We start from the raw sequence: 27594 nt of genomic DNA on the forward strand, positions 1-27594 counted from the left end.
CTAGCATCTAGTGGGTAGAGGCCAGGGATGTTGCTAAACATCTCACAATATTCAGGATAACCCTCTGCAACAAAGAATGAGGTGGTCCCAAATGTCAATAGTGCCAAGTTTGAGAAACTGATTTCCATGAATATTACTGATTTTAACAAATTAAGCCAAGAACATTTACTTTTTCCAAAAAATGAAAGCAGGACAACAAAACTTTTCTAAGGGATATATAGGCCTTTATCCAATTGTACTGGGACTGTTTTTTCTATGAGGTGCTTAAAGCTCTTGCAGAAAAAATAATCAACAATCTGACAACAGAGATTTATTGATTAATTTGCAACGTTAGGTACAACATAGATAACTTCATCACATGGTTACAATCCAGTATTTGTGCTTTGTAAGATAAGTAAACATTTATTTGAGCACAACAAAAGTCTACACACAATATTCTGGGATTGTTTAAAAAATAAGTGTATTCTATTCCATTTGATAGCACAAAGAAGCACATTTCAGCGTGAATTGATGGATATATTTTAAAACTGGGCATTTAGTTAATGTGTCAAATTAAGCATAATAACCTAAATTTGGACTATCTGAATAAGAAATGCCTAATGAGCACTGGGCAAGTATCCTAGGATGGGAGTGGGGAAGGAAGTATGGCTTACAAGGGAGCTTTCTTTGCATTTCAAAATGTGGATGATAGAGAAGGTGAGGCCAGCATTCATGGTATGGGAACCTGTTCACATTTAAAATTACTTTGTGATCTTTAAAAATAGAGTAAAAGTATAGTTATCCAGAAATCCTTAATAAACATCTCTTTGATCAAGAAAATAAAAGTCCGTGTAGGTCATTTAGTTGGAAGGAAAGAAGACTTATTAGGGAGACATTAGATACCTTTATTTTTCAAAAGAGTAAATCTCTGTTATTAAAATAACTAAAATGTGTCAAAGTCTTCTTTTCCCCCAATTCAAGGCTAATATCTACGAGTCAGGGAAAGTCTATGATCCTAACTGATCATGTCAAACACAAGACCGTTACCCTGCTTCTGTCATTATAAATGTCACCGGAGCGGCATGTCTGCTGTACAGGTAGCAGCACATACGTGATGAAACAGGCCACTGAGCTCAATGTCAATATGTGACTTTAGACAACAATCTCTTCATATTTTAGGAAGCTCGAAGCTAACTCAATATATTATTTAAGACAATAATCTCTTTATAATTTACAATAAAATAAAGTGAAAGTTTGTATTTCATATTATTCAAGACACAAGCAGATTTTATCTGATAAGACTTCTTTTTTAAATATGAAAGCTTAGGATAAGAATTATGTAATCATGTTACACAAGTAATACAGTGATGGAAACAAGACAATCTTTTATCTTCCTCTTCTTCAGTTGAATGACAATAGTTTTCTGCTTAGCTGGGAGTCCACATACTATTTGGGAGAAGTGGGATATTTATCAGTGGGCTGCAGGGAATAAATGAAATCACCTCAGTAGAGGACGCTGCTATACTTTTATCAATGTCTACTGACGTTGATTTGAAAGTGGAAAACTTTTGTATAAAAGTCTGGGGATTTCTCACCCATATCTTAAGTATTTCTCCAGGCTGGCAGCCCCTTAATATAATCAGAAAAGTAAAATATAGGTTACAGAATACTTTTAAAAATTATTTTGACCACTGAGTTTGTTTCTAGTTGATTCATCTAATTAGAGACATTACAAATCATTTTATATGATTAAACTTATGTGAGTGTTGTTTTCCTGGAGATTGGGTCTCATTATAAGCATTCTAATTTGGGCCCCATTGAATTCTCTCTTTGTTCAGCCCTTCTAATCCAAGCTCTTTGGAACTCACCCACAAGTTGTATGAATTTGGACAGACCTATATTTTGCTTTTCCTCTGACTTATTCTGTATGCAGTGGATCTGAGTAGCAGATTTTTTTTTATAGTTCTGCTAATGTGATGTGATGTTTTGAGAATGTTTAGAGCATTTAGAACAAACCACTGTAATCTAAGTTGGAATAAAGGGAAGGAATGATCTATACGGCAGACTGCCTTATTATCCCAGTTCCAAGAGCCAGTCAAAGAGACTCAGTCTCCCATCCTTCTGCTCCTCATGCATTTTGCAGTACTGGACAACTGCATGGAAGATATCACCCACTTTCCAGGACTTCCGATGAACCAGCTGCACGACATCTAGAAACTAAAATAAAATGGAGAGTTAGGGCTCACAGAGCACAGAGGGTCCTCAAAGCCACCTCATTCAAACACCCTCGCGAAGCCAATGGCTCTCCAGTCTCTGTTTAAATGTCTCTAGTGTCAGAGGACTGTTTTCCGGGATAATCTATTTTCTTTTTAAGAATTTCAGATTATTACCGAACTTCATCAACTGAATTTTTTTTTTTCCACAGCAGTTTGCCATTCATTGACTGCAGAGGATTAGGTGGAATGAGACTAATTCTTTTTTTTTAAGAGCCAGTCTTTTAGATATTTAGTGTTTTCTTGGGTCTGCTTTTTTCTCAGTTAGACTTTCTGTAATAGGATTGTGTATTACAGCTCCCAGTCCCTTCTATTTCTATCAAAAATAAGATCTCATTGGGTGTGTAAATTTAGGCCAAATAAATCAAGTGGTAAACTTTGAAGCAGGACCACCTATTGGTTCTTCATTCCATCCTGAGAAGCAACTCCCTCACCCTCCAGGCTAAAATCAAGGATCAAGAAAGCCTGGCTTTCCACAGCCACAGGATCAGGAAAGATGGAGGAAACACCTTAGATTTGTCACCTGGGTATTGGTACCAGTTCTATTGGCCACAGTCTAGACAGAAAGTCTGGACTGCAAGTGAAATTGAGGGCTTGAAGGGAGGAAAAATGGAGAAATAATTATAAGTCATTCTCTTCATGGAACTGATGAAGTCCAGTGTGAAGGACTCTCTAACTCCTTAGGTACTTTTTTGAGGAAAGATGTAATGAAAGCCAGGAACTGTAGGAAATATTTTAACACATGTAACCTCATTCAATTCTGTCACAACTCTATGATGTGAGCATTTGCAGTGAAAAAGATGTGGGCTTGAAAGATGAAAAATTGTCAGTAGGATCACGGTCTTCTAACACTTACGTACAATGGTCTTTCTACCACCGCACCTTTCTGCATTTTGGTGGCAAAAGAACTATGCCTGCACATAGTAGGGGCTCCATGCATATTTGCTGAACGACAGAAGGGTTGCAAGGCCAAGCGTGAGTCAAATACATTCAAAGATCTCAAGAAGGCTGTTTGGAATATGGATAAGTAAATTCTACGTTCTTGATATTTACTTGGAGCACTGGGAGAAAAAATAGGCTGGAAATTTGGCATTGTTTTAGGAGGAGGAGAGCCTTAGTTGCTAAAAAGATGAGGATTGTGGTTCAGTTACTATTTCTTCAATTTTTTTCTAGGATTTTTTAAAATTAATTAATTATTATTATTTTTTTGGTATTTGTTTGCTCAGACTTCAGAGATCAGCCAGGAACTGGAATGCTAATTTCTTTCCAGTTTGAGTATGTTAATTCACTTCAGTTACTGAGAAGTTGTCTCATAGAGATCCGCTGTTAAATGATGTTTCTTCTCCCAGCTGTGATGGTACCAACTATTTGCACAGTTACAGTAATCAGTGCTTTATTGTACTCATTTGGCTTGTATTGGCTGAATCAAAATAAAGCAATTTCCTAGGCTGGAAAATGACATCCTTAACTTTTAATACCTGGAAATATAAACATTGTCTTAAAGAGTGTTAGGATGTTGTGAAAGGGAGACAGATGGGAGGCAGATGGCAACCATAGACAGCAATCTCCCAGCAGAAGGACATCTTAGCCATCTTTTCATATCTCGTGCCTGCACATAGTAGGTGCTCCATGCATATTTGCTGAATGACAGAAGGGATGCAAGACCAAGCGCGAGTCAAATACATTCAAAGATCTCAAGAAGACTGTTTGGAATATGGATAAACATTTAGCATCATTGAGGATGAACTTTCACTAAGTATTCATTCTTGAGTTTTAGGTAATGTATTTTCGCATATATAATTTAAACATGCATATCTTGAGGGTGTTGCTCGATAATTTTCTACTGCAGGAGTGCTCCTTGAAAATGACTGGAGGTTATAGATCTAGGAAAAGGCTGAACAGAGCCTGGAGTAGGAGAGTGGTGGGCAAGCAGCAAAATAAAAGCTGGTCATGGGGCACGTTTCTTATCACGTGGTGACTGAGTGGGAATATACGTTGTGGGGGTGAGATATGGGGCTGCTTCATGCTCATGGTAACAGCCACGGTGGGCCAGCTCGTTCACTCCCATCAGTCTCAGTGTTAGAATTTCAGAGAGGCTGGGTGCGGTGGCTCACGCCTGTAATCCTGGCACTTTGGGAGGCTGAGGCAGGCTGATCACGAGGTCAGGAATTCGAGACCAGCCTGACCAATGTGGTGAAAAGCACGTCTCTACTAAAAATACAAAAATTAACCGGGCGTCGTGGCATGCACCTGTAATCACAGCTACTCAGGAGGCTGAGGCAGGAGAATCGCTTGAACCTAGGAGGCGGAAGTTGCAGTGAGCTGAGATCTCACCACTGCACTTCAGCCTGGGTGACAGAGTGAGACTCCATCTCAAAAAAAAAAAAAAAAAAAAGAAAGAAAGAAAAAAATTTTCAGAGAAAGTATTCATTGCCTGGGACCTCTCACCACCCTTCTTAGCTTCTTGTCTACCTGATTCTTGACATTTTAGGAAAAGACTACAAACCCTTGAGGTTAAGGCTTTGCTAATGAGGAAAATACTCTTGGGAAGGGGAACATTTCAAGCAGCTATTAGTGATTTATGGAGATACATAAAAATAATTTTGTGAGCTGTTACTTATATCTAAGAGTGTATGTAAGATCCAAGCCATGATTTTGATTGAACAAAGGGATGATGACATGCGGCTACGGAATAGCAGTCTTGAAGGGAATGAAGGGGAGAAAGGCTAAAATGACAGCTTTTGTATGATTCCACTAAGCAGGCTTTTCCTCACTCTCCAGCTCTTACTGGAAATCTAGAAAGTAGAGTTCCTAGTGCAGAAGGCCTGGACATTGAGTTTCTGAGGTCTCACTGGGAGAGGCTCACAGGTTGCTGATTTGTTTCTCGAGACTTCTCTAAGGTATCCCCAGTAGTCTTGGCGCCTCCTTTCACTTAGCAAGTCTGTAAAGATTCCACTGATGGAAACATGACATTTGCCTTGGCTCCTTTCTGTAAACCGTGGCTTACAGGACCACCACCTTATCCCCAACTTTTATCTCTGAGTCATTTTCTGGGTGGGGGAAGAATCAGAGCTCTGGAGCAGATGCCAATATTTGCTAAACTCTTCCCAGAATTATCTCTGCCTCATACCTTTCTGGAAGCCCTAACACCAGCTTCTTTCCATCTATTTGGGGCCTGTGAAGGAGAGTCTCTCCAAAGTTGTCAAAATAACTCACCAGCTAGGCCACTCTGTGTATAGTTTGTGGTGTGGTCACAAGCTGGAATCTGTCATAATTTCTAAGTCCAGGCTGATATCCCAGTAAAGTGGCATTTAAAAATGGTCTGGCCCCACTAAATAGAGCATGCTCTGAGGCTGTGACGACTTAATCTTGGATATTGAGACCTGGAAACATCTTTGGGGCTGATGAGCAAGAAGAACTCTTGTTTTCTTTTCTTCCATTAAAAAAAGGTAAGAATGAAAAAAGATTGTGAAGAAGTCAGAAAAGGACATTCTAGTTCTTTACTGGGCTTTTAAAACCACGTTTTATTTAGCAGCAAGTCCTAGAGCTCTCATTGTGCCTGTTCATGCTATTGCCTGGGTATTTTCACAATCAGCTTTAGCAAGTCATGATTGAGTTTTTCTTTCCACTGCATTGAAAAATAAAAATGAAAATAATTTCATTTTCTGCCATTTCACAATCAGTGATAATTAGGTTCCCTTCCCATAGATCATAGTTGGCATTTCTTTGAGCAAATATTTTGTCTTAAGAAACTATATGATGGTATATCATCTGTAGACTCATTTGAAGAAAAGTATAAGATAGGAGATAACTTTTATATTCTTAGGTGCATTTAATAAATTAGATTAATTGTTTACAAAACTATATCATGAAATCTATGGGAGTTGTTGCAAGTTGTGCAATTTTTTGGAAACAGTCAACTTAGATTTCTGAAAGCAACTACCTTCTTTTGCTCCAAGGCAGAATTAGATTGCATTAAGCATAAGTGAGTTGGTCCCTATATTGCTCTGCAATTAAGGCCTGTAGAGCTATCAGCCTGAGCCTTGGCTGCACTCTGGAACCCCAGGCACCTTTACAAAACCCTGACGCCTGGGCAGCATCCCCAGAGAAGATTCTGATCTAATTGGTTGGAGCATTGGAGTTCGTAAAACCTCCCCACGTGACTCTAACGTGCACTAAATCTGAATAAAGGACTCAGTTTAAGGCACTTTCTTATGATTACAGATGAAGCGCCTCAGTATCAAATTCTTCTAATTTTCCCCTTCCTTTCCAATGAGTTTCTTTGAAACTGATAACCTTAACTGTAGTTTTTTTTTGTCTTTGTATTTGCAAAGGTAAGTCAAAAGTCAATACCATCAAATTGGAGACTATTATTCTAAGTTAAGTAACTCAGGAATGGAAAACCTAACATCGTATGTTCTCACTCATAAGTGGGAGCTAAGCCATGAGAATGCAAAGGCATATGAATGATATAATGGACTTTGGAGACTTGGGGCAAAGGGTTGGAGGCAGGTGAGGGATAAGAGACTACAAATTGGGTTCAATGTATACTGGTCGGGTGATGGGTGCACCAAAGTCTCACAAATCACCACTAGGGAACATACTCATATAACCAAATACCACCTGTTCCCCAAAAACCTATGGAAGTAAAAAAAATTTTTAAAGTCAATACCATCAACATTTTCTCCTTCATTTTTCTTCCACCACTTTGTATGTAAAATAGAATAAGAAATTAGAGGGAGGCACTCCTCTTCTGATGCCCACTTTCTTAGGAAGGTAAGCACATGCCCATTTCCTCCTTGGGCACATTCCTTTCTCTGCACTGCCCCCATAGAAAGGAAATAATTCTCAATGCAGGCTCAAAGATGAGAAAAATACCAATTTACTGTGAGAGGCAAGTCATCAGTTACCCCAGCTCAGAGAAGCTCACTGAATTCAAACAGTGAAGAGCTGGAGAGCAATGATCTTTGGATCTAAAACACCAGGACCATTAGCCATGTGCGTCTCTTTTATCGGCCTTGGATTAATTACATTCAAGTTAACTGATGTCAAGGTTTACAAAGTGTTTTAAATTATTGGATGTAGGATTTTCAGCAATCTTTCCCCTGGGATTTAGGATACTTTAAGGCCACCTCAAATTCTGCTGCTTGTCTAAGATATTTCTCTGGAAGGAGGTCTCAAACTTCAGTGTTTATCAGAATCACATCACTTGTGGGAAATTGTTAAAAATGCATATTTCTAGGCTCCACTCCCAGAAAGTGATCAGGTCCTAGAAGGGATCTAGCAATCCAACTTGTGAATAAATGTCTGTCCCACATGACTGTTTCATGCCCACATGGCTCATGGGAACAGTTTAAGAAATACTGTTCTCTGTGTGCTTCTTATTTCCCTTGTCCAGTAAAAGTCCCCATCATATCTCAAGGTTGCTATTTACAATCTGAGCTTCTCTCCGTTTATATTCTTCTTACCTTTGGTCTGTTCTAAATTAGAATGTAAAATCTAAGAGGGTAGGAAGTGATGTCTCTTGCTCACTGTATCTCCAGGGTGTATAACAGTGCCTGGCATTTGTAGATGCTTAAGACCTGATGAATGTTCTGAATGTATGATTTTCAGGTGCATTTAGCTTTTTAATAATTAGATAAAACACAAGTGAAAGGGAAAATTTGAAAATGAAGTACCATTTGTCACGAGAGGAGTATATTGGGCACTCAGAATGTTTGGAATTTGCCTTTTAAGTTGAACAAAGGATGGAATTAGTGGTGAGTTGCCTTTAGGTGACCTCCAACTCCAAGGCCAAGTTCCTGGGCAGTGGTGGGAAAGATGAGCTGTTTCATTATGAATTCCTGAGACCCTGTTCCCTAGCACATACCTCCCTTTTCACAAGGCAAGAAGGTTAGTAAATTGGGAACACAGTAAAATAAAACACTTAGACTAATTAGCCCAAAAAAATTTTAGGATTCACACAAATAGGAACTCAGGGATTCATCTGTGAATATTGTCCAATACCCTAGTGACAGCGGGAAGATGACATTTTCTGGACTTTGTAGAGACATTTCTTTAACCTTATCTAAGCTGATGAGAAGCTAATGAGACACCGCTGTTCTCGCATGACACAGCCTCCATGGAAGACGTGCTCTCTTTTGTACAACACTTGAAAATGGCCATTTAACTACCTGGCTAATTAAATAACATCCAGAATAAGGTCCCCAAAAGTACTATTGATAAAAGAAAGATTATCAAAATGTTGCTTAAGGGTTTTTTTTCTTTAACCAGTTCAGTCACAGACAACAAATGGTACTCGTATTCGTGGAAAAGCCACTATGTGCAGAGAGTCTTAGATGACTCAAAAGAAAAATTAGGAGATTTTGTTCTTAAAATTACATTATTTAGAATTAAGGTTCTTGAGCTGGTGCTAATTGAATGAGTGAAATATCATTTAATATCCTTCTTAATAACATTAGCGGAATGTCTATTTTCTCAGAAAAATAGTTGTATCCAAAAACAAGCATTCTCTTTGAGAATCGAAAATCATGTCGGGATAAACAAATACCAAGTCAGGGCATGATTTGTGTAACTCAGGTGTTTGTGAGACACCTCTTACCCTTGTACCGAATGGGGATTTATGAGAAATATATTCACATAACATTGTTTCTTCAAGAAGATACATTGAACAAACATCTATTCCATTCAGATACCACCTGAAAATCTACCATGTCATGCTCTTATTCAGGGAGTGGCAAGACATAGAGTTGGAACCAGCTCCTCTTTCATTTTCCCATGAGCCTGGGAATGTATTCCTGAGAATGCTTTTCCCTTCTCTACATAGCAAGGGGTCTTTGGGACAGTGTATGGCATGGGGGTAGGGTCACACATGATTATGCTTTTTTATTGCACCCTTTGCTGCTGAGTTATAAGGTCAGAGGAGAATTTATCAAATAGTGAACCGCTCAACACCTTGTAAATGAAAGTATGACAAGTATAGGAAGGTGCCTAGAATAATTTTGGGTAGAACAGCAGGCAGACATAGGCATGAAGGGAAGTGTTAATTACCAGTTGGAAAAAGGTTGAAGTGAGAAAGGGTATGAAAAATTAATTAGGTCACCTTTTCAATTTTTCCTGTAGTCAATCCCATGGACTAGTGATGCAGAAATAGAGAAGCTGTTCTAACTACTGTAAGCAGGGGCAAGAAGGTAAAGAACATTTCATTTCAGGCTGCTAGATTTTGGCACTGAGAATTAAAATGCAATTACACAGTTAAAAAAATCCAGATTGTAAGCCCAAGGTCATTTAACTTGAGAAAGATCCTTTTACAATAAAGAACTACTGAGAAGTATTTTATGGAGAAAACAGGGCGCAGGGGCTTGGCCTGGGAAATCACTCATGTACCCGATTTGCTCCTAGTCAAAAAGGGACAATAATATCTGTTCTGTTTTTTCACAGGCTTGTTGAGAAGCAAGTAGGATGAGGCACATGGAGGCACTTTGTGACAATGAGACACGGAAATCCTACCTGGTGGCTTGATAGGCAGGATCCTAAAACAGTACTCACGGTTTTTCACCCTAATCCCTGGGACCATGAATAGGATGAGATATCATGCCCTTATTACGCTACCTTACATGGCAAAAAGGATTTATCAGTTACCTTTGAGTTAGTCAGAAACCTATCAGGTAATTATAATCTAATCACACTTATTCTTTTTTGAGACAATGTCTGACTCTGCCACCCAGGATGGAGTGCAGGGGTGGAATCTCGGCTCACTGCAACCTCCACCTCCTGGGTTCAAGCGATTCTCCTGTCTCAGCCTCCCGAGTAGCCAGGATTACAGGTGCCTGCCACCACGCCTGGCTAATTTTTGTTTTTGTTTCTTTTTTAAGTAGAGATGGGGTTTCACCATGTTGGTCAGGCTGGTCTTGAACTCCTGACCTCAGGTGATCTGCCCACCTTGGCCTCCCAAAGGACTGGGATTATAGGCATGAGCCACCGCACCTGGCCTAATCACACAAACTCTTTAAAGACAGAGCTTTTTCTGGCTGGTGGCTGAAGGTATCAGGGAGATTGACACCAAAAGGACATAAAGGAGCCATGTGACAGAGAATGTGGGTGGCCTCTGGGCACTGAGAGTGCTCCTCTGCTGACAGCCAGCAGGGAAAAAGGACCTCAGTCCTACAACCACATGGAACTGAATTAGCACAACAATCTGAATGAGCTTGGACTCTTTCTCTTCCCTGGAACTTTCGGATAAGTGCCCAGTCAGGCTAATGCCTTAATTTCCACCTTATAAAACCTAAAGCAAAGATTACAGTAGAACTCACCCTAACTTTGGACCTACAGAGCTGAGTGCTGTTTTAAGCTGGTAAATTTGTGACAGTTTGTTACACAGCAATAGAAAACTAGTATGTTATTATTAATTTGAAATCTTTTAAAACGAGTCTACTTTTAAATTATGGAAAATTGAGCTTGAAGACATTGGGAGACAGATTCATGCCTTACTCTTAATAGCTAAGATTCTACCGCCGTTAATGGTAGGTCTTAGAGATATAGAATTAGAGTGATAGTTACTATTAATTTTGATGTTGGCTAAGGATCTCTTCCCTAGCTTTATATTTCTGGTAGGTGGAGAATAATAAATAAAAAGTCTTCCTAACACGAACCTGTTTGGAAGGGAATTAAAAATGCCTTCTCTTGGCCTGTTTTAGATGTCAGTGTGGCCTCACTTTGGTTTCTGTTATATATCAGGTTCTTCTTTCTTTCTTTTATTGAAAGGAGTACTATCAAGAAGTTTGTCCCAGAGCAAGAAAACACCAAAAAAAAACAGACTCTAAAAAAGTTCCCATCCCCTCAATTTACTTTTCTCACAACCACCTACTAGCCAAGACAAAGTAAGGATCAAAGAAAAGCTAAGTATATTATATTTACACAGGTGGAAGATTTCAATGTTCTAGCCGCAATTTTAAGATCAAGAACAGTCAGGATCAAATAATTCAAATGGACATGGGTTTACTGAGCATTTACTGAGTTTCCAATGGTGATGAAAACACAAAGCTTTCTTGTTTTCCAAACCTGGTACATGATACCTTTTCAATTCTGTTTTCCTGAGATTTCTTAAAGTAGATGGTGGGAATCCCCAGTTCAGAGGCAGCTATCCACTGCAGAGTGGCTCGGAGCTCGGCATCTGGACACTCTGGCTCCAGGTCAAAGTTGATCACCAGCAGGCTCCTCTGGGGGCTGGCTGTTCCCACAGGCAGTCCAGATGCAGGTGCTGAGAACAGACACAACCACAGCCTTATCCTTCTTTCCAAAGGGACAGCCCAGGCAATTGTGTGTCAAAAGTATGGGAAGGTGGCTTACCCTCTATGCTTTCTGACTGTCCTTTAAGAATCTCCTTTTCTTCTACTAATTCACTTTGGGAGAAAACAACAGTATATGGTTGGTAATGTTTAGAAGAGTAAGCTGTAAATGAAAGATGAGGCGATGGGTCTTACTGATCTAAAAGCTTCTGAAGTTCATTCTGGATTTATTGTTTTTGTAGAGTAGAGTAATGCTGGGAAAACATCAATGTGGCTATTATGTAAGATCACTGGGTCTGCAATAAATGTCCTCCTCCAACAACAACAACAGGCCAGATAACTCAAGTTACTTTAGTTAGGATAGCTAGTGTGGGAGACTGAGAGATGCAACCTTCTCTTCAACCTCCTTACCATAAACCTTCATAGGTTTAAACAATGAAAGAGAGATTTTGTGGGTAACTAGTTCTGATTTGGAGATTTATTCTTTTGCATTTTACTTTCATCTTAATGAATCATATGTTCCCATCTTGTCACAATTTTTTTTCTATACTACAATAGCAACATAGCTTTTATTTTATTTAAAAAATAATTTTACATGTATATGGTTCTTTGATCTGAAATAAGAAAAAAGACAACCAACAAACTGCAGAACTTAAATTTGACAGCAAAATATCACAATTAAAATTTTTCTTTTTCTTTCTTTTTTTTGGGGAAGTGTAGCAGGCTGGGTGGTTTAGAATGAGGGACTCATAACTGAAGTATTAGATATGGTAGAGTTTAATATTGGAGGTGTTTTCATATGGTGTGTACTTATTACAGAACCTTGCATGTAGTGGGAGGACTTGGTAAATGTTTCTAAAGTAAGAACATATGGCCAGCAGCTGAAAGGAAGTGGCTATCCTGGGAAGCCTGTGGTTGTCCTATATTTTTGTCGTGTCTAGAAATTAAAGTACAGGAGCCCTCAAAAATGTGTTGTTTGACGATAGATGATTCTCTCATTCTGCTACTGCTAAGATATGGCTGAAAAATTCCACTGTGTTCCTGATGTTGAGAGAAAGAGTATAGTAATTCTTTCATTCATACTTATTTATTTGCAGAAATGCTAATTTTTCAAGGATCTAGATTTTCTTCTAGATCTCTATGCAAGTGACATACGGGGTATGACAAATGGGAGGCACAGTTTCTGCTGTTTTGGAGCTGCAGGATGCTGACCATGGAGGTGATTTCTTGGCTTCCTCAGAATACAGATTTTCCCTGGGGTTGTAGGGTCATAGGCTCATATTGCAGAGAAAGTTGGGAAAAGTAGCTAAATAAATGTTTCCTGAAAGAGAAAAATAAATTTACCCTAAGGTAGTTTTTGTTTGTTTTGGTTTTTGGTTTCTCCTTAAAACAAAACAAAACAAAACAAAAAAACAAGATAATGTGTATGCTCATCTCTACTTGTGAATAATGGCTGTGTGGAGGAACAAAGGAACCACTGTCACCCTCAATCACTGAGGAGCACAACTAGTTAAATGGTGAAATAAAAGTGCTGTAGTTATAGATAGTGATTGAGAAAATAGGTCAGGGAACAACTTTAGCCTATACTTATTTATCATTGCTCTGAAATTTCAGAAATCTCCAAATCATAAGCTAAATCACAATGGTCAAAAATAGATTTCAATCATTTTAATTTTCCAGAATAACCACATATTCTAGAAGTAGTCCCGACCTCATGCTGCCCTCTCTTTTTGCGCCATATTTTAGGATGTATGTACTTCCTAAAAGTACTTGTCCTTCTCTAAGTCCTTTTTTCCTTCTTAAGGAAGTCCCCATATTGTGGAGAGCATAGTCACTGGGTGGGAATGACACATATCCATCATGACAACCATGTAATATTAGACACATTTAGTAGTGATAATCCCAGGTTTCTACATGTAAAGGAAAAGCCATTCACATTTGATTTTATTGAAATGATTATGTTTTATAGTGAAGACTATTGAGTAGTCTTCTTTAGTTGGCATGGTATAATTTAAATGGGTTCTTGCTTCTGTTTCTAGGTAGGTAAAATGACATACACTTCAGATTATATTGATAAGTTTTATCTGAAATGATTATTTCACAGGGGGCAGATTTGAAACCCAGAAAGCAGGTGGTGGTAGGGCAGGGCCTATTCTAGGCTTGAATTCTTCCTCCAGTGACATGGAACCACAGCAGTACAGACATGATGAGGTCAGTGGTTGGGCACAACCTGAATGATCAAAATGGATTGCCAGATGGAATTGGAGTAGTGGTCTCACAATCACTGCATCTCAGTGGCTACTTACTTAATCATGGGAGAAGATGGCATGCTTTCCTGATAAATGTCCAGATCCATAATGCCAAGACTGCTAGTGGCACTACTGTTGCCATTGCTGACAAAGCAAAAGTTTACATATTAATGCCCGTCTCCACCCTCTAACATGCTGCTGACAGTGATGTTCCATTGTTGTATAAGCTCCTTCCTTTGGTCCCCAGAAAAATATCGCTTTGTGCCTAGGACACCTCAATTCATATTTATTTCTGAACAAATTAAGAGAAATCATAAGGAGACATAAGCCTAACCAGCTCAGCAGATAATAATAATACTAATAATAATTTGTGAATAATAATAAGTTGTGATACCACTTTCTGAAGTGGTATCACAACTGGTAGATCACACCTAGGGGGTAACAATCAGTCTGCCTCTTTTCTTCATTCTAGTTACGGTGAAGGTATTTATCTATCGGCAAGAGATTTCTTGCTGCTGGGGACACCTGCAGAGATGAAGGAACTTCTGAAAACATGGGCTGGAAGGAACCAGTTTTGACAGAAACCAGTGGACTCATGTTCTCCCTTTGACATTTGGGGGATTTTCTCAGGGACATTCCATAGGATTTCATAGGCTGAGCATCTGGCTTGCTATTTTCCCATGAGACTACAGAACCATAAGTACAAAGCTGGGCAATGTCAATGTTTTATCACTCCTTTATCTTACAATCTTCAAGAAAGAGCAACACCTGGTACCTTTTTTACTGTAGAGAAGGAGGACCGCAGATTGCATCATGTTCATAGGCTGCACAATCAACATATGGTCTAGTTACTAGCCTGGAACTTACTGACTGAAACACAGCAAAGTTGAGCCAATTTTTAGGCTCTGTTTGTGCTTGTGAAATGAAATATATCCAATTTTACCAAACCACTCAGTCTCCTCACACCTTCTCTGTTTCCAGTGATGTCTCTTTCAAGCAAGGCTTCCAAAGGGTGAGTGGTGGTGCGTCGTGTAGTGGGACGGCTTTCTCCTGGATATACCAAGAGTAGATGGTACTCTAAAAGTAGAAAATATCAACTGGATGCCCTCGAATTTAAATTCTTGTCTTAGCTTTTGAGGGGGGCACCAGGCATATTCATGTATTGAAACCTGATGGCTCAAAATTGCACTGGAGATAATCAACCCTATAAACCTTACTGTTGAGTCCAAAGATTCGAGTTCTCTTTGCTTTTTGTTTCTATCTTGTAATACTTTCCGCTAGTTTTAGAAGTTTTGACAAACTCTTTAACATTGTGAAATGTTAAGTCCAAACAGACTAAACTCCCAGAAATAAAACTTTCCAAGAGTCATACATACACCCAGATGCTGATCCCATTTTCCATTTGGCCTCTGTGCAAAGTTTGTGGTTCGGTATCAAATGAGATTTTGGGCAGAAACACAGAGAGTCTTTTAGAGGTTCCACCTCAGCAAGGAATAGATTTTAGTTAATGTCTCCTGACTGGCTTGAGCCCTTCCAAATCTGATGTCTCTTAATCTCCTCTCTAGCTTTTTGGGAGGAACAATACAGAGGGCAGGGGAGATAGAGGGAGGAACAGTCAGGCCAAACAATACAACACAGTGTGGAAACACTTGCCTCGTGTAAACCCAGCCTGTGTTGCATCTGAAATACAAATGAACCAGAGACAGAGTATCAAACACACCAGGTGTAAAAGCAGCTCACCATTTAAAAACATTTACAGTTGTCATCATTGAATGTTCTAGCTGGGGCTTGCAGGGAAGGGAACACAGCTCATTCTTAATCACGGCCGAAGTAATTTAAGCCATAACTGGATATTAAGATACCTCTCAGCACAAATCATGACAGGCAGGCCCCTCGACATAGTGAGAGCTTTCCTTTTTTTGTTCTCTCCTTCTCTCTTTATTAGGGACCCTTTGCAGAGAACCATTAAAATGCATTTTTAGAATCTGTGTTGAGACCAATTTCCCTGGGAATTCAAGGGAAGAGCAGGTACCTCATGGATCGCTCACTAAGCTGGAGAAAGCTACTTGTGTCATCTGGGTTGTCCTCCTCGTTGGCAAGCTGGGTCCAGCTGCCTGTGCTCTCCTCGCTGCTGCTTGGAGGGTTGGGGGCCTCATCGGGGGCTCTGGCTTCTGTGGAGGCTTCAGCCTCTGGTACGTCTCTGGTATCAAGGCTGTCACTGTAGAGGGCAAGATATTATTACCAAGAGAGGCAGCACACACACACACCGAAACTTCACAGAGCCACTTTGTAGAGTCCCAATAAACAGGATGTCACTGGACACAGGCAGAGTCTCCCTGGGCTGATCCTTCTGCTGGTGCCCTAGGTCCCATTTGCCTTTTCAGGATTACTCCCCATCAGCCAGCTTTTCCATCTCTTCTATTAATCTCTTTCTACTGACTCCCTCCAATCATTTGAAAAACAGGTCGAATGTATGTAGCCTGGCCTACACACAAAAGAATTATTGAGGGACAATGATGTTTAAAAAGAAGATACACAAAGCATTCACCCGAGAGATTATGATTCAGTGTCTCTGGAAGGAGGTCCACAAATCTGCATTTTTATCAATCACTCCTGGTTGATTCTAATGCAAGAGGATCATTAGAAAAATACCTACCCCGTTTCTGGTGCTTTTTACCAAGTCATTTTGCACTGACTTGGTAAAAAGCAAGATGCCTCTATATTTTGATATGCATGCCTCTGTATTTTGCACTTGCACTATATTTTGTGCTGTATTTTACCCTATCTCCTCCCTCTGCAACCCCTGATTTATATCAGCACCACTCTTCTGGATGAGCACTTGCATTTTTAGGCCAAGGAGCTCTCCAGAGCATTTAACCCTTGATCTGACAGGCCTTTGTTCTTGAAGCTTCTCCTCCCTGGCCTCCTGTGAATTTCTGTCTCTCTGGTCCCTTCTTGCCTGGAACCCAGTTCTCTGTTTTTCCTTTAAGTGTAGCTATAGCTGGCTCTGATTGATTTCCTGTCCTCCTTTCCACAGTTGGTTCCTAAGCAATCTCATCCACTTGCCTGTCTGTGAAAATAGCTTCCAAGTCTGGATCCCAGCCAGGACCCTTCTTCTGGATTCTGGGCTCCTTTACAAGCGGGTCTTCTGCATATCTCATTAACATCTCAAAATCAATACATCTAAAACGAATTCTAATTGCCTTCCCACCCTCTTCCTGGGCTTCTTATTTCCATTGACTTTTCTGTGTGCCTAGGCTTAAAATCTTGCAGTCTTCCAATTTCTCCTCTTTGCCCTTTACATTCAATAAATTTCTTTGTTCATTCAGTTCCAACTCTAAAGCTTTCACAATTACTTTTAATGGCAAAACCCTCAATTACTGTTACACCAACATACTTTAATTTGTCTTTCTAAATTGCTAGAATTCCAGATTTGGAAGGAAGATTTCCTGTAGATGAAGATCCAGAAGCCCAATGAGATTGGAGGGCTTATGCTGAAACAGGAGTTGGTACTAGACATTTAGACCTTGTGTGCTTGCCTGGACTATAGTGCACCAGCCTTCCAACGGTTGTGCTTCAACTAGTCATCCACTTTCAAAACCTTCTTAACCCTGGTGCCAGACTAAAGTTCCTAAAGCATATTGTTGATTGCTCTTGTCAGGAGCCTTCAGGAACTTCCTGAAGCCAAACTCTATCCGTTGTGGGCTCCCCCTGCTTATCAAGTTTCATGTGCCTCAACCCTAATCACTACTTAACAAACAAAACTATCTACTGTTTTTCAAAAATGCAGGGATTTCTTGCCTCCCAGCCTTTGCCTAGTTGAGTCTTCTGACCAAATGGTGGAGAAGTGTGCTTCGAGCATACTTTCTGCCATCCAACTGCTGTAGATTCCTGTTCCACGACTTGTCACCTGTTCAACTTAAGTTAATAAATCTCTCCAAGAAAAGTAACAACATCTCATAAAGGTTTTTGGAAGACATAAATTAGAAAAAAAATCATTTAATGCATTTAGCTTAGTGCCTGTATATAAGTATCCAATAAGTATTCTTCTTTATTAATAAATTATATAATTCATTAAGTCTAATAACATGCTTTTGTTAAGAATCACGTCTAATAACACGCTGTTTTGATCTTTGCTTCTCACTACCCCTCAAGCCTCAGCCAAGACACTCCCACCTCCCCAAGGCCTTTCTTAATCTTCTTAGCTGGAGCTCTCTCCCTTGAATGGTTGAAGCAATCTATTTTTCTTTCTTTTTGGTGAAATGGAAGGCTTCCTGAGTCACATTCTAGTACATATAGTTATTTGTGTATATAATATTCGTTATTAAGAGTGCACTTGTTTGTATTTTAAGAACAGAGCTGTGAACACATAAACTATTCTTCAGATGAATATGTTATTGCTAAAAGTGTCTAGTTTCATAAGCAGAGCCACACTGTCAGTCTAGAGAGCTCCACTTGTTAAGTTGTAAACTGTGAAAGATCTGAGATGTGGCACTACTTGCAAGCTGGTAGTTTTTTGTTTGTTTGTTTGTTCGTTTGAGACAAAGTCTTGCTTTGTTGCCCAGGCTGAAGTGCAGTAGCATGATCTCAGCTCACTGCAACCTCCGTCTCCCAGATATAAGCAATTCCCCTGCCTCAGCCTCCCAAGTAGCTGGGATTACAGGCATGTGTCACCATGCCTGGCTAATTTTTTTATTTTTAGTAGAGATAGGATTTGCCATGTTGGCTGGGCTGGTCTCGAACTCAAGTGACCTGCACTCCTGGGCCTCCCAAAGTGCTGGGATTACAGGCATGAGCCACCGCGCCCGGCCTTTAGGGTTAATATTCAATCACCCTTTAATTCAGGTATCAGTGCCCTTTGCTCAGGAAACTCTGATGTACAGAAATGTAAACATGTTCATAGAAATTTGTCTGCAGACTACTTACAGGGTCATCAAAAACTAACAGTATTTATGTTTTTGACATTAACAGACATAAATGACTACAAACAAAAAGCAACAGCATATTTTGCTATTGACAGTAAAAATAGTCACTTGATCTAGTAGATGCTGGATTGTTTTACTCCAGGCCATGGTACCCTGACTGTGGAGAACACAGGCTGCTGACTGTACACACTGGGAATTACCCTCAGTGAAGGAATTGCCTTGCCAAGCTTAGACCCTTTCCCAGTGAGGATCCTAATGTCTGGCTAACATAGAGATACAAAAGCCCACTCCTTGCTTCCATTTGCATCAAAACTGACAGACCATCCCATCTTCGGGGTTTCCTGCAGGATGTGCCGAGGCCTCAGTTGCAGACACACTTGGGAAGGACCTCTCCTCTTGGCCAATCCTGCCTTTCCCACTTCCTTACATGGGTATGCATATATTTCTGCAGAGAACTCCCTGACAAATTATCTGCCTGCAGCTCTCCCTCTCAGAGTCTGTTCCCAGGGAATACAACCTAAGACAGGTGGCCTCTTTCATTTAAAGTAAAATATTGGCTGGAGAAAGGTCTATGTAATTTTCCTCAATCTTAGAATTAGTACTGTTATCCGTTCTCTGAGAATGGTTATATTTTAAAAATTTAAAAAAGTTCTCATATAGAGAGCAGAGTTTCAAATGCATAACTTTTTGAGTGTGATTAAAAATCTCCTTTTTGATGTGTGAACTTGTCACCTAAGGAATTTTACAAAAGGCTTTGGATGCTTGATCCTGACAGTCCTTCTCACAGTGTTCTGGGTAGGTTTGGCATTGAGGTGTGGTTATTTCTAGTATGCTATGCTGCTAACACTTTGTGAAAGAAGGTCCTTGCTTGGTTTTTCTTGTTGAAATATTGAGATTTTTCCAAATCGTGTAGGGAGGAAGGAGGAGAATGGTGCAGCCAAAGAGGCAGCATGGACTTAAATTCAAATGAAAGAAAAGTTCATTGATGACAAATGGAAATAATACACATATCCCCAACACAGTGCAAATAAGCCAAGAACCAGATACAAAGGAGAAGGTTCCCAAACCATTCACTTGCCTAGGTAAAAAGTCATTTCCTGGACCAATTTCTTATTAAGTTAGAATCTCATGTTATTAGAAACATTTATTCCAGGCTATTTCTTACTAAAGAAGTTAAATCTCAGTGATTGACATCCAACATCCTTATTAAAAAATGAGTCTGTCAGTGTATTTTACTTTATCTCAACTTCATGCTCTATTTAAAGTAAATCTCACATTCCATGTCACATAACTAGGAGTTCAGAATGAATAATCATTATCCACAACACTAGTTTTCATTTTGAGAGAAATTGAAATTTATAGTTCTGCTCATTTATTTATGAATAATGCACAGAGGTGTTGTGCAGATTCATGCAGATGGCTTCCCCCTTCTTATCTTATATATCATCCACAGAGATTCAGAAGATTATGTCATATCAAATTCCATCATAGAATCGAATCTCTCAGTTGGCAGAGATTTTAGAGACCATCTAGCCTGTAATTTCCATTAGGGTTCACTCTTGATGTTGCATATTCTATAGGCTTTGACAAATGTATAATGACTAATATCATACAGTATAAGTTCACTGCCCTAAAAATCCTCTGTGCTCTACCTGTTCAACCCTCCTGCCCTCTAACCTCTGACAACCACTGATCTTTTTATTGTCTCCATAGTTTTGCCTTTTTTGAGACTGTCATATAGTTGGAATCATATAGCATGTAGCGTCTTAAGATTGGCAACATTTGGCCAGGAGCGGTGGCTCACTCCTGTAATTCCAGCACTTTGGGAGGCCAAGGCGGGTGGATCACCTGAGGTCAGGAGTTCAAGACCAGCCTAGCCAACATGGTGAAACACTGTCTCTACTAAAAATACACAAATTAGTCGGCCGGGCATGGTGGCTCACGTCTGTAATCCCAGCACTTTGGGAGGCCGAGGTGGGTGGATCACAAGGCCAGGAGATGGAGACCATCGTGGCTAACATGGTGAAACCCCATCTCTACTAAATATACAAAAAATTAGCCGGGCATGGTGGTGGGCGCCTGTAGTCCCAGCTACTCGGGAGGCTGAGGCAGGAGAATCCCCTGAACCCACGAGGTGGAGGTTGCAGTGAGCCAAGATGGCGCCACTGCACTCCAGCCTGGGAGACAGCAAGACTCCATCTAAAAAAAAAAATAATAAAAATAAAATAAAATAAATAAAAGATTGACAACATTTAATAATATGCACTTAAGGTTCCTCTGTATCTTTTCATGGCTTGACAGTTCTTTGTTGTTAGTGCTGAATAAAATTCTATTGTTTGGATTTACCACAATTTATCCATTTACCTACTGAAGAATCCCCTGTTGCTTCTAAGTTTTGGCAATTCTAACTAAAGCTAGTATAAACATCTGTGTGCAGGTTTTTATATGGGCATAAGTTTTCAACGTGTTTGGGTAAATACCAAGGAGCAGGATTGCTGGGTTGTATGGTAAGAGTATCTTTAGTTTTGTAAAACACTCCCCAAATGTCTTCAAAAGTGGCTGCTCCATTTTGTATTCCAATCAGTAATGAATGAGTTTCTGTTGCTCCACATCTTTGCCAGCATCTGGTTTTGTCAGTATTTTGAATTTTGGGATTCTAATATGTATGTGGTGGTATCTGATTGTTTTGATTTGCAAGTCCATAATGACATAATGTTGAACATCTTTTTATATGCTTATATGCTATCCATACATGTTCTTTGGTGAAGTGTCTCTTCAGGCCTTTTGATCATTTTTCTTTTATATAAACATATATATATACACACACATATATATAAATATATCTATACATATAAATATATCTATACATATATAAATATATATACATATATAAATATATATACACACATATATACACATATATAAATATATATGTGTATATATACATATATAAATATATGTGTATATATACACATATATAAATATATATGTGTATATATACATATATAAATATATATGTATATAAATATATACATATGTAAATATATATACACACATATATAAATATATATATACACACATATATATTTATTATACTTTAAGTTCTAGGGTACATGTGCACAATGTGCAGGTTTGTTACCTATGTATACATGTGCCATGTTGGTGTGCTGCACCCATTAACTTGTCATTTACATTAGGTATATCTCCTAATGCTATCCCTTCCCCCTCCCCCCAGCCCACCACAGGCCCTGGTGTGTGATATTCCCCTTCCTGTGTCCATGTGTTCTCATTGTTCAATTCCCACCTATGAGTGAGAACGTGCAGTGTTTGGTTTTTTGTCCTTGCGATAGTTTGCTGAGAATGATGGTTTCCAGCTTCATCCATGTCCCTACAAAGGACATGAACTCATCATTTTTTATGGCTGCATAGTATTCCATAGTGTATATGTGCCACATTTTCTTAATCCAGTCTATCATTGTTGGATATTTGGATTGGTTCCAAGTCTTTGCTATTGTGAGTAGTGCCGCAATAAACATACATGTGCATGTGTTTTTATAGCAGCATGATTTATAATCCTTTGGATATATACCCAGTAATGGGATGGCTGGGTCAAATGGTATTTCTAGTTCTAGATCCCTGAGGAATCGCCACACTGACTTCCACAATGGTTGAACTAGTTTACAGTCCCACCAACAGTGTAAAAGTGTTCCTATTTCTCCACATCCTCTCCAGCACCTGTTGTTTCCTGACTTTTTAATGATCGCCATTCTAACTGCTGTGAGATGATATCTCATTGCGGTTTTGATTTGCATTTCTCTGATGGCCAGTGATGATAAGCATTTTTTCACGTGTCTGTTGGCTGCATAAACGTCTTCTTTTGAGAAGTGTCTGTTCATATCCTTTGCCCACTTTTTGATGGGGTTGTTTGTTTTTTTCCTGTAAATTTGTTTGAGTTCTTTGTAGATTCTGGATATTAGCCCTTTGTCAGATGAGTAGATTGCAAAAATTTTCTCCCATTCTGTAGGTTGCCTGTTCACTCTGATGGTAGTTTCTTTTGCGGTGCAGAAGCTCTTTAGTTTAATTAGATCCCATTTGTCTATGTTGGCTTCTGTTGCCATTGCTTTTGGTGTTTTACACATGAAGTCCTTGCCCATGCCTATGTCCTGAATGGTATTGCCTAGGTTTTCTTCTAGGGTTTCTATGGTTTTAGGTCTAACATTTAAGTCTTTAATCCGTCTTGAATTAATTTTTGTATAAGGTGTAAGGAAGGGATCCAGTTTCAGCTTTCTACATATGGGTAGCCAGTTTTCCCAGCACCATTTGTTAAATAGGGAATCCTTTCCCCATTTCTTGTTTTCATCAGGTTTGTTAAAGATCAGATGGTTGTAGATGTGTGGTATTATTTCTGAGGGCTCTGTTCTGTTCCATTGGTCTATACCTCTGTTTTGGTACCAGTACCATGCTGTTTTGGTTACTGTAGCCTTGTAGTATAGTTTGAAGTCAGGCAGCGTGATGCCTCCAGCTTTGTTCTTTTGGCTTAGGATTGACTTGGCAATGCGGGCTCTTTTTTGGTTCCATGTGAACTTTAAAGTAGTTTTTTCCAATCTGTGAAGAAAGTCATTGGTAGCTTGATGGGGATGGCATTGAATCTATAAATTACCTTGGGCAGTATGGCCATTTTCACGACATTGATTCTTCCTACCTATGAGCATGGAATGTTCTTCCATTTGTTTGTGTCCTCTTTTATTTCATTGAGCAGTGGTTTGTAGTTCTCCTTGAAGAGGTCCTTCACATCCCTTGTAAGTTGGATTCCTAGGTAGTTTATTCTCTTTGAAGCAATTGTGAATGGGCGTTCACTCATGATTTGGCTGTTTGTCTGTTATTGGTGTATAAGAATGCTTGTGATTTTTGCACATTGATTTTGTATCCTGAGACTTTGCTGAAGTTGCTTATCAGCTTAAGGAGATTTTGAGCTGAAACGATGGGGTTTTCTAGATATACAATCATGTCATCTGCAAACAGGGACAATTTGACTTCCTCTTTTCCTAATTGAATACCTTTATTGCTTTCCCCTGCCTGATTGCCCTGTCTAGAACTTCCAACACTATGTTGAATAGGAGTGGTGAGAGAGGGCATCCCTGTCTTGTGCCAGTTTTCAAAGGGAATGCTTCCAGTTTTTGCCCATTCAGTATGATATTGGCTGTGGGTTTGTCATACATAGCCCTTATTATTTTTAGATACATCCCATCAATACCTAATTTATTGAGAGTTTTTAGCATGAAGGGCTATTGAATTTTGTCAAAGGACTTTTCTGCATTTTTGAGATAATCATGTGGATTTTATCTTTGGTTCTGTTTACGTACCTGATTACATTTATTGATTTGCGTATGTTGAACCAGCCTTGCATCCCAGGGATGAAGTCCACTTGATCATGGTGATAAGCTTTTTGATGTGCTGCTGGATTCGGTTTGCCAGTATTTTAGTGAGGACTTTTGCATCGATGTTCATCAGGGATATTGGTCTAAAATTCTCTTTTTTCGTTATGTCTCTGCCAGGCTTTGGTATCAGGATGATGCTGGCCTCATAAAATGAGTTAGGGAGGATGCCCTCTTTTTCTATTGATTGGAATAGTTTCAAAAAGAATGGTACCAGCTCCTCCTTGTACCTCTGGTAGAATTCGGCTGTGAATCCATCTGGTCCTGGGCTTTTTTTGGTTGGTAGGCTATTAATTATTGCCTCAATTTCAGAGCATGTTATTGGTCTATTAAGAGATTCAACTTCTTCCTGGTTTAGTCTTGAGAGAGTGTATGTGTTGAGGAATTTATCCGTTTCTTCTAGATTTTCTAGTTTATTTGCATAGAGGTGTTTATAGTATTCTCTGATGGTAGTTTGTATTTCTGTGGGATGGGTGGTGATATCCCCTTTATCATTTTTTATTATGTCTATTCGGTTCTTCTCTCTTTTCTTCTTTATTAGTCTTGCTAGCGTTCTATCAATTTTGTTGATCTTTTCAAAAAATCAGCTCCTGGATTCATTGATTTTTTGAAGGGTTTTTTGTGTCTCTATCTCCTTCAGTTCTGCTCTGATCTTAGTTATTTCTTGCCTTCTGCTATCTTTTGAATGTGTTTGCTCTTGCTTCTCTAGTTCTTTTAATTGTGATGTTAGGGTGTCAATTTTAGGTCTTTCCTGCTTTCTCTTATGGGCATTTAGTGCTATAAATTTTCCTCTACACACTGCTTTAAATCTGTCCCAGAGATTCTGGTATGTTGTGTCTTTGTTCTCGTTGGTTTCAAAGAACATCTTTATTTCTGCCTTCATTTTGTTATGTACCCAGTAGTCATTCAGTAGCACGTTGTTCAGTTTCCACGTAGTTGATTGGTTTTGAGTGAGTTTCTGAATCCTGAGTTCTAGTTTGATTGCACTTTGGTCTGAGAGACTGTTTGTTATAATTTCTGTTCTTTTACATTTGCTGAGGAGTGCTTTACTTCCAACTATGTGAATTTTGGAATAGGTGCGGTGTGGTTCTGAGAAGAATGTATATTCTGTTGATTTGGGGTGGAGAGTTCTCTAGATGTCTATTAGATCCACTTGGTGCAGAGCTGTATTCAATTCCTGGATATCCTTGTTAACTTTCTGTCTCGTTGATCTGTCCAATGTTGACAGTGGGGTGTTAAAGTCTCCCACTATTATTGTATGGGAGTCTAAGTCTGTCTGTAGGTCTCTAAGGACTTGCTTTATGAATCTGGGTGCTCCTGTATTGGTTGCATATATATTTAGGATAGTTAGCTCTTCTTGTTGAATTGATCCCTTTGCCATTATGTAATGGCCTTCTTTGTCTCTTTTGATCTTTGTTGGTTTAAAGTCTGTTTTATCAGAGACTAGGTTTGTAACCCCTGCCTTTTTTTGTTTTCCATTTGCTTGGTAGATCTTCCTCCATTCCTTTATTTTGAGCCTATGTGTGTCTCTGCATGTGAGATGGGTTTCCTGAATACAGCACGCTGATGAGTCTTGACTCTTTATCCAATTTGCCAGTCTGTGTCTTTTAATTGGAGCATTTAGCCCATTTACATTTAAGGTTAATATTGTTATGTGGGAATTTGATCATGTCATTATGATGTTAGCTGGTTGTTTTCCTCGTTAGTTGATGCAGTTTATTCCTAGCATTGATGGTCTTTACAATTTGGCATGTTTTTGCAGTGGCTGGTACCAGTTGTTCATTTCCATGTTTAGTGCTTCCTTCAGGAGCTCTTGTAGGGCAGGCCTGGTGGTGACAAAATCTCTCAGTATTTGCTTGTCTGTAAAGTATTTTATTTCTCCTTCACTTATGAAGCTTAGTTTGGCTGGATATGAAATTCTGGGTTGAAAATTCTTTTCTTTAAGAATGTTGAATATTGGCCCCCACTCTGTTCTGGCTTGTAGAGTTTCTGCCAAGAGATCAGCTGTTAGTCTGATGGGCTTCCTTTTGTGGGTAACCCGACCTTTTTCTTTGGCTGCCCTTAACATTTTTTCCTTCATTTCATCTTTGGTGAATATGACAATTATGTGTCTTGGAGTTGCTCTTCTTGAGGAGTATCTTTGTGGTGTTCTCTGTATTTCCTGAATTTGAATGTTGGCCTGCCTTGCTAGGTTGGGGAAGTTCTCCTGGATAATATTCTGCAGAGTGTTTTCCAAGTCGGTTCCATTCTCCCCATCACTTTCAGGTACACCAATCAGATGTAGATTTGTTCTTTTCACACAGTCCCATATTTCTTGGAGGCTTTGTTCATTTATCTTTATTCTTTTTTCTCTAAATTTCTCTTCTCGCTTCATTTCATTCATTTGATCTTCAGTCACTGATACCCTTTCTTCCAGTTGATTGAATCTGCTACTGAAGCTTGTGCATTCATCATGTAATTCTCGTGCCATGGTTTTCAGCTTCATCAGGTCCTTTAAGGACTTTTCTGCATTGGTTTTTCTAGTTAGCCTTTTGTCTAATCTTTTTTCAAGGTTTTTAACTTCTTTGCCATGGGTTCAAACTTCCTCCTTTAGCTCGGAGAAGTTTGATCGTCTGAAGCCTTCTTCTCTCATCTCATCAAAGTAATTCTCCATCTAGCTTTGTTCTGTTGCTGGTGAGGAGGTGCGTTCCTTTGGAGGAGGAGAGGCACTCTGATTTTTAGAATTTTCAGTTTTTCTGTTCTGTCTTTTCCCCATCTCTGTGGTTTTATCTACCTTTGGTCTTTGATGATGGTGATGTACAGATGGGGTTTTGGTGTGGATGTCCTTTCTGTTTGTTAGTTTTCCTTTTAACAGTCAGGACCCTCAGCTGCAGGTCTGTTGGAGTTTGCTGGATGTCCACTCCAGACCCTGTTTGCCTGGGTATAGCAGTGGAGGCTGCAGAACAGCGAATATTGCTGAACAGCAAATGCTGCTGTCTGATTGTTCCTCTGGAGGTTTCGTCTCAGAGGGGTACTCAGCCGTGTGAGGTGTCAGTCTTCCCCTACTGGGGGATGCCTCCCAGATAGGCTACTCGGGGGTCAGGGACCCACTTGAGGAGGCAGTCTGTCTGTTCTCATATCTCCAACTCCATGCTGGGAGAACCACTACTCTCTTCAAAGCTCAGTTGGAAATGCAGAAATCATCTGTCTTCTGCATCGCTCACGCTGGGAACTGCAGACTGGAGCTGTTCCTATTCAGCCGTCTTGGAACTGCTTTTGATCATTTTCAAGTTTTATATTATCTTTAATGGACAAATAATAATGACATCTATTTATGGGGTACAGTACAATAATTTGATATATGTATACACTGTGGAATGATTAAATTGGGGTAATAAGAATATCCATCATGCCAAATATTTATATTTTTGATGAGAACATTTAAAACCTTCTCTTTTAGCTATTTT

At 39.4% G+C, this 27594-nt stretch overlaps 1 protein-coding gene across 6 annotated transcripts in view; it reads right to left on the reverse strand.

Annotated features, from left to right (window-relative positions):
- Window positions 1-295: 295 nt before the first annotated feature.
- Window positions 296-27594, reverse strand: part of SPHKAP (SPHK1 interactor, AKAP domain containing) — a 202106-nt gene continuing 174807 nt past the window's right edge. For 2 of the 6 annotated variants that reach the window (XM_034955311.3, XM_034955312.3), the window contains 6 exons: window positions 15821-16006; window positions 15442-15468; window positions 13846-13932; window positions 11601-11653; window positions 11327-11511; window positions 296-2196 (listed from right to left, as the gene is read on the reverse strand). In XM_034955311.3, coding sequence (XP_034811202.2) covers window positions 2053-2196; window positions 11327-11511; window positions 11601-11653; window positions 13846-13932; window positions 15442-15468; window positions 15821-16006 — 682 coding nt within the window. In that variant the 3' untranslated portion in view covers window positions 296-2052. The remainder of the gene's footprint in view (window positions 2197-11326; window positions 11512-11600; window positions 11654-13845; window positions 13933-15441; window positions 15469-15820; window positions 16007-27594) is intronic. The other 4 variants (XM_008975308.4, XM_057301524.1, XM_008975309.4 and 1 more) reach the window with 2 other exon arrangements.

Source organism: Pan paniscus, chromosome 13 (assembly GCF_029289425.2).
Source record: "Pan paniscus chromosome 13, NHGRI_mPanPan1-v2.0_pri, whole genome shotgun sequence".
In the NCBI taxonomy this organism is placed as follows: domain Eukaryota; kingdom Metazoa; phylum Chordata; class Mammalia; order Primates; family Hominidae; genus Pan; species Pan paniscus.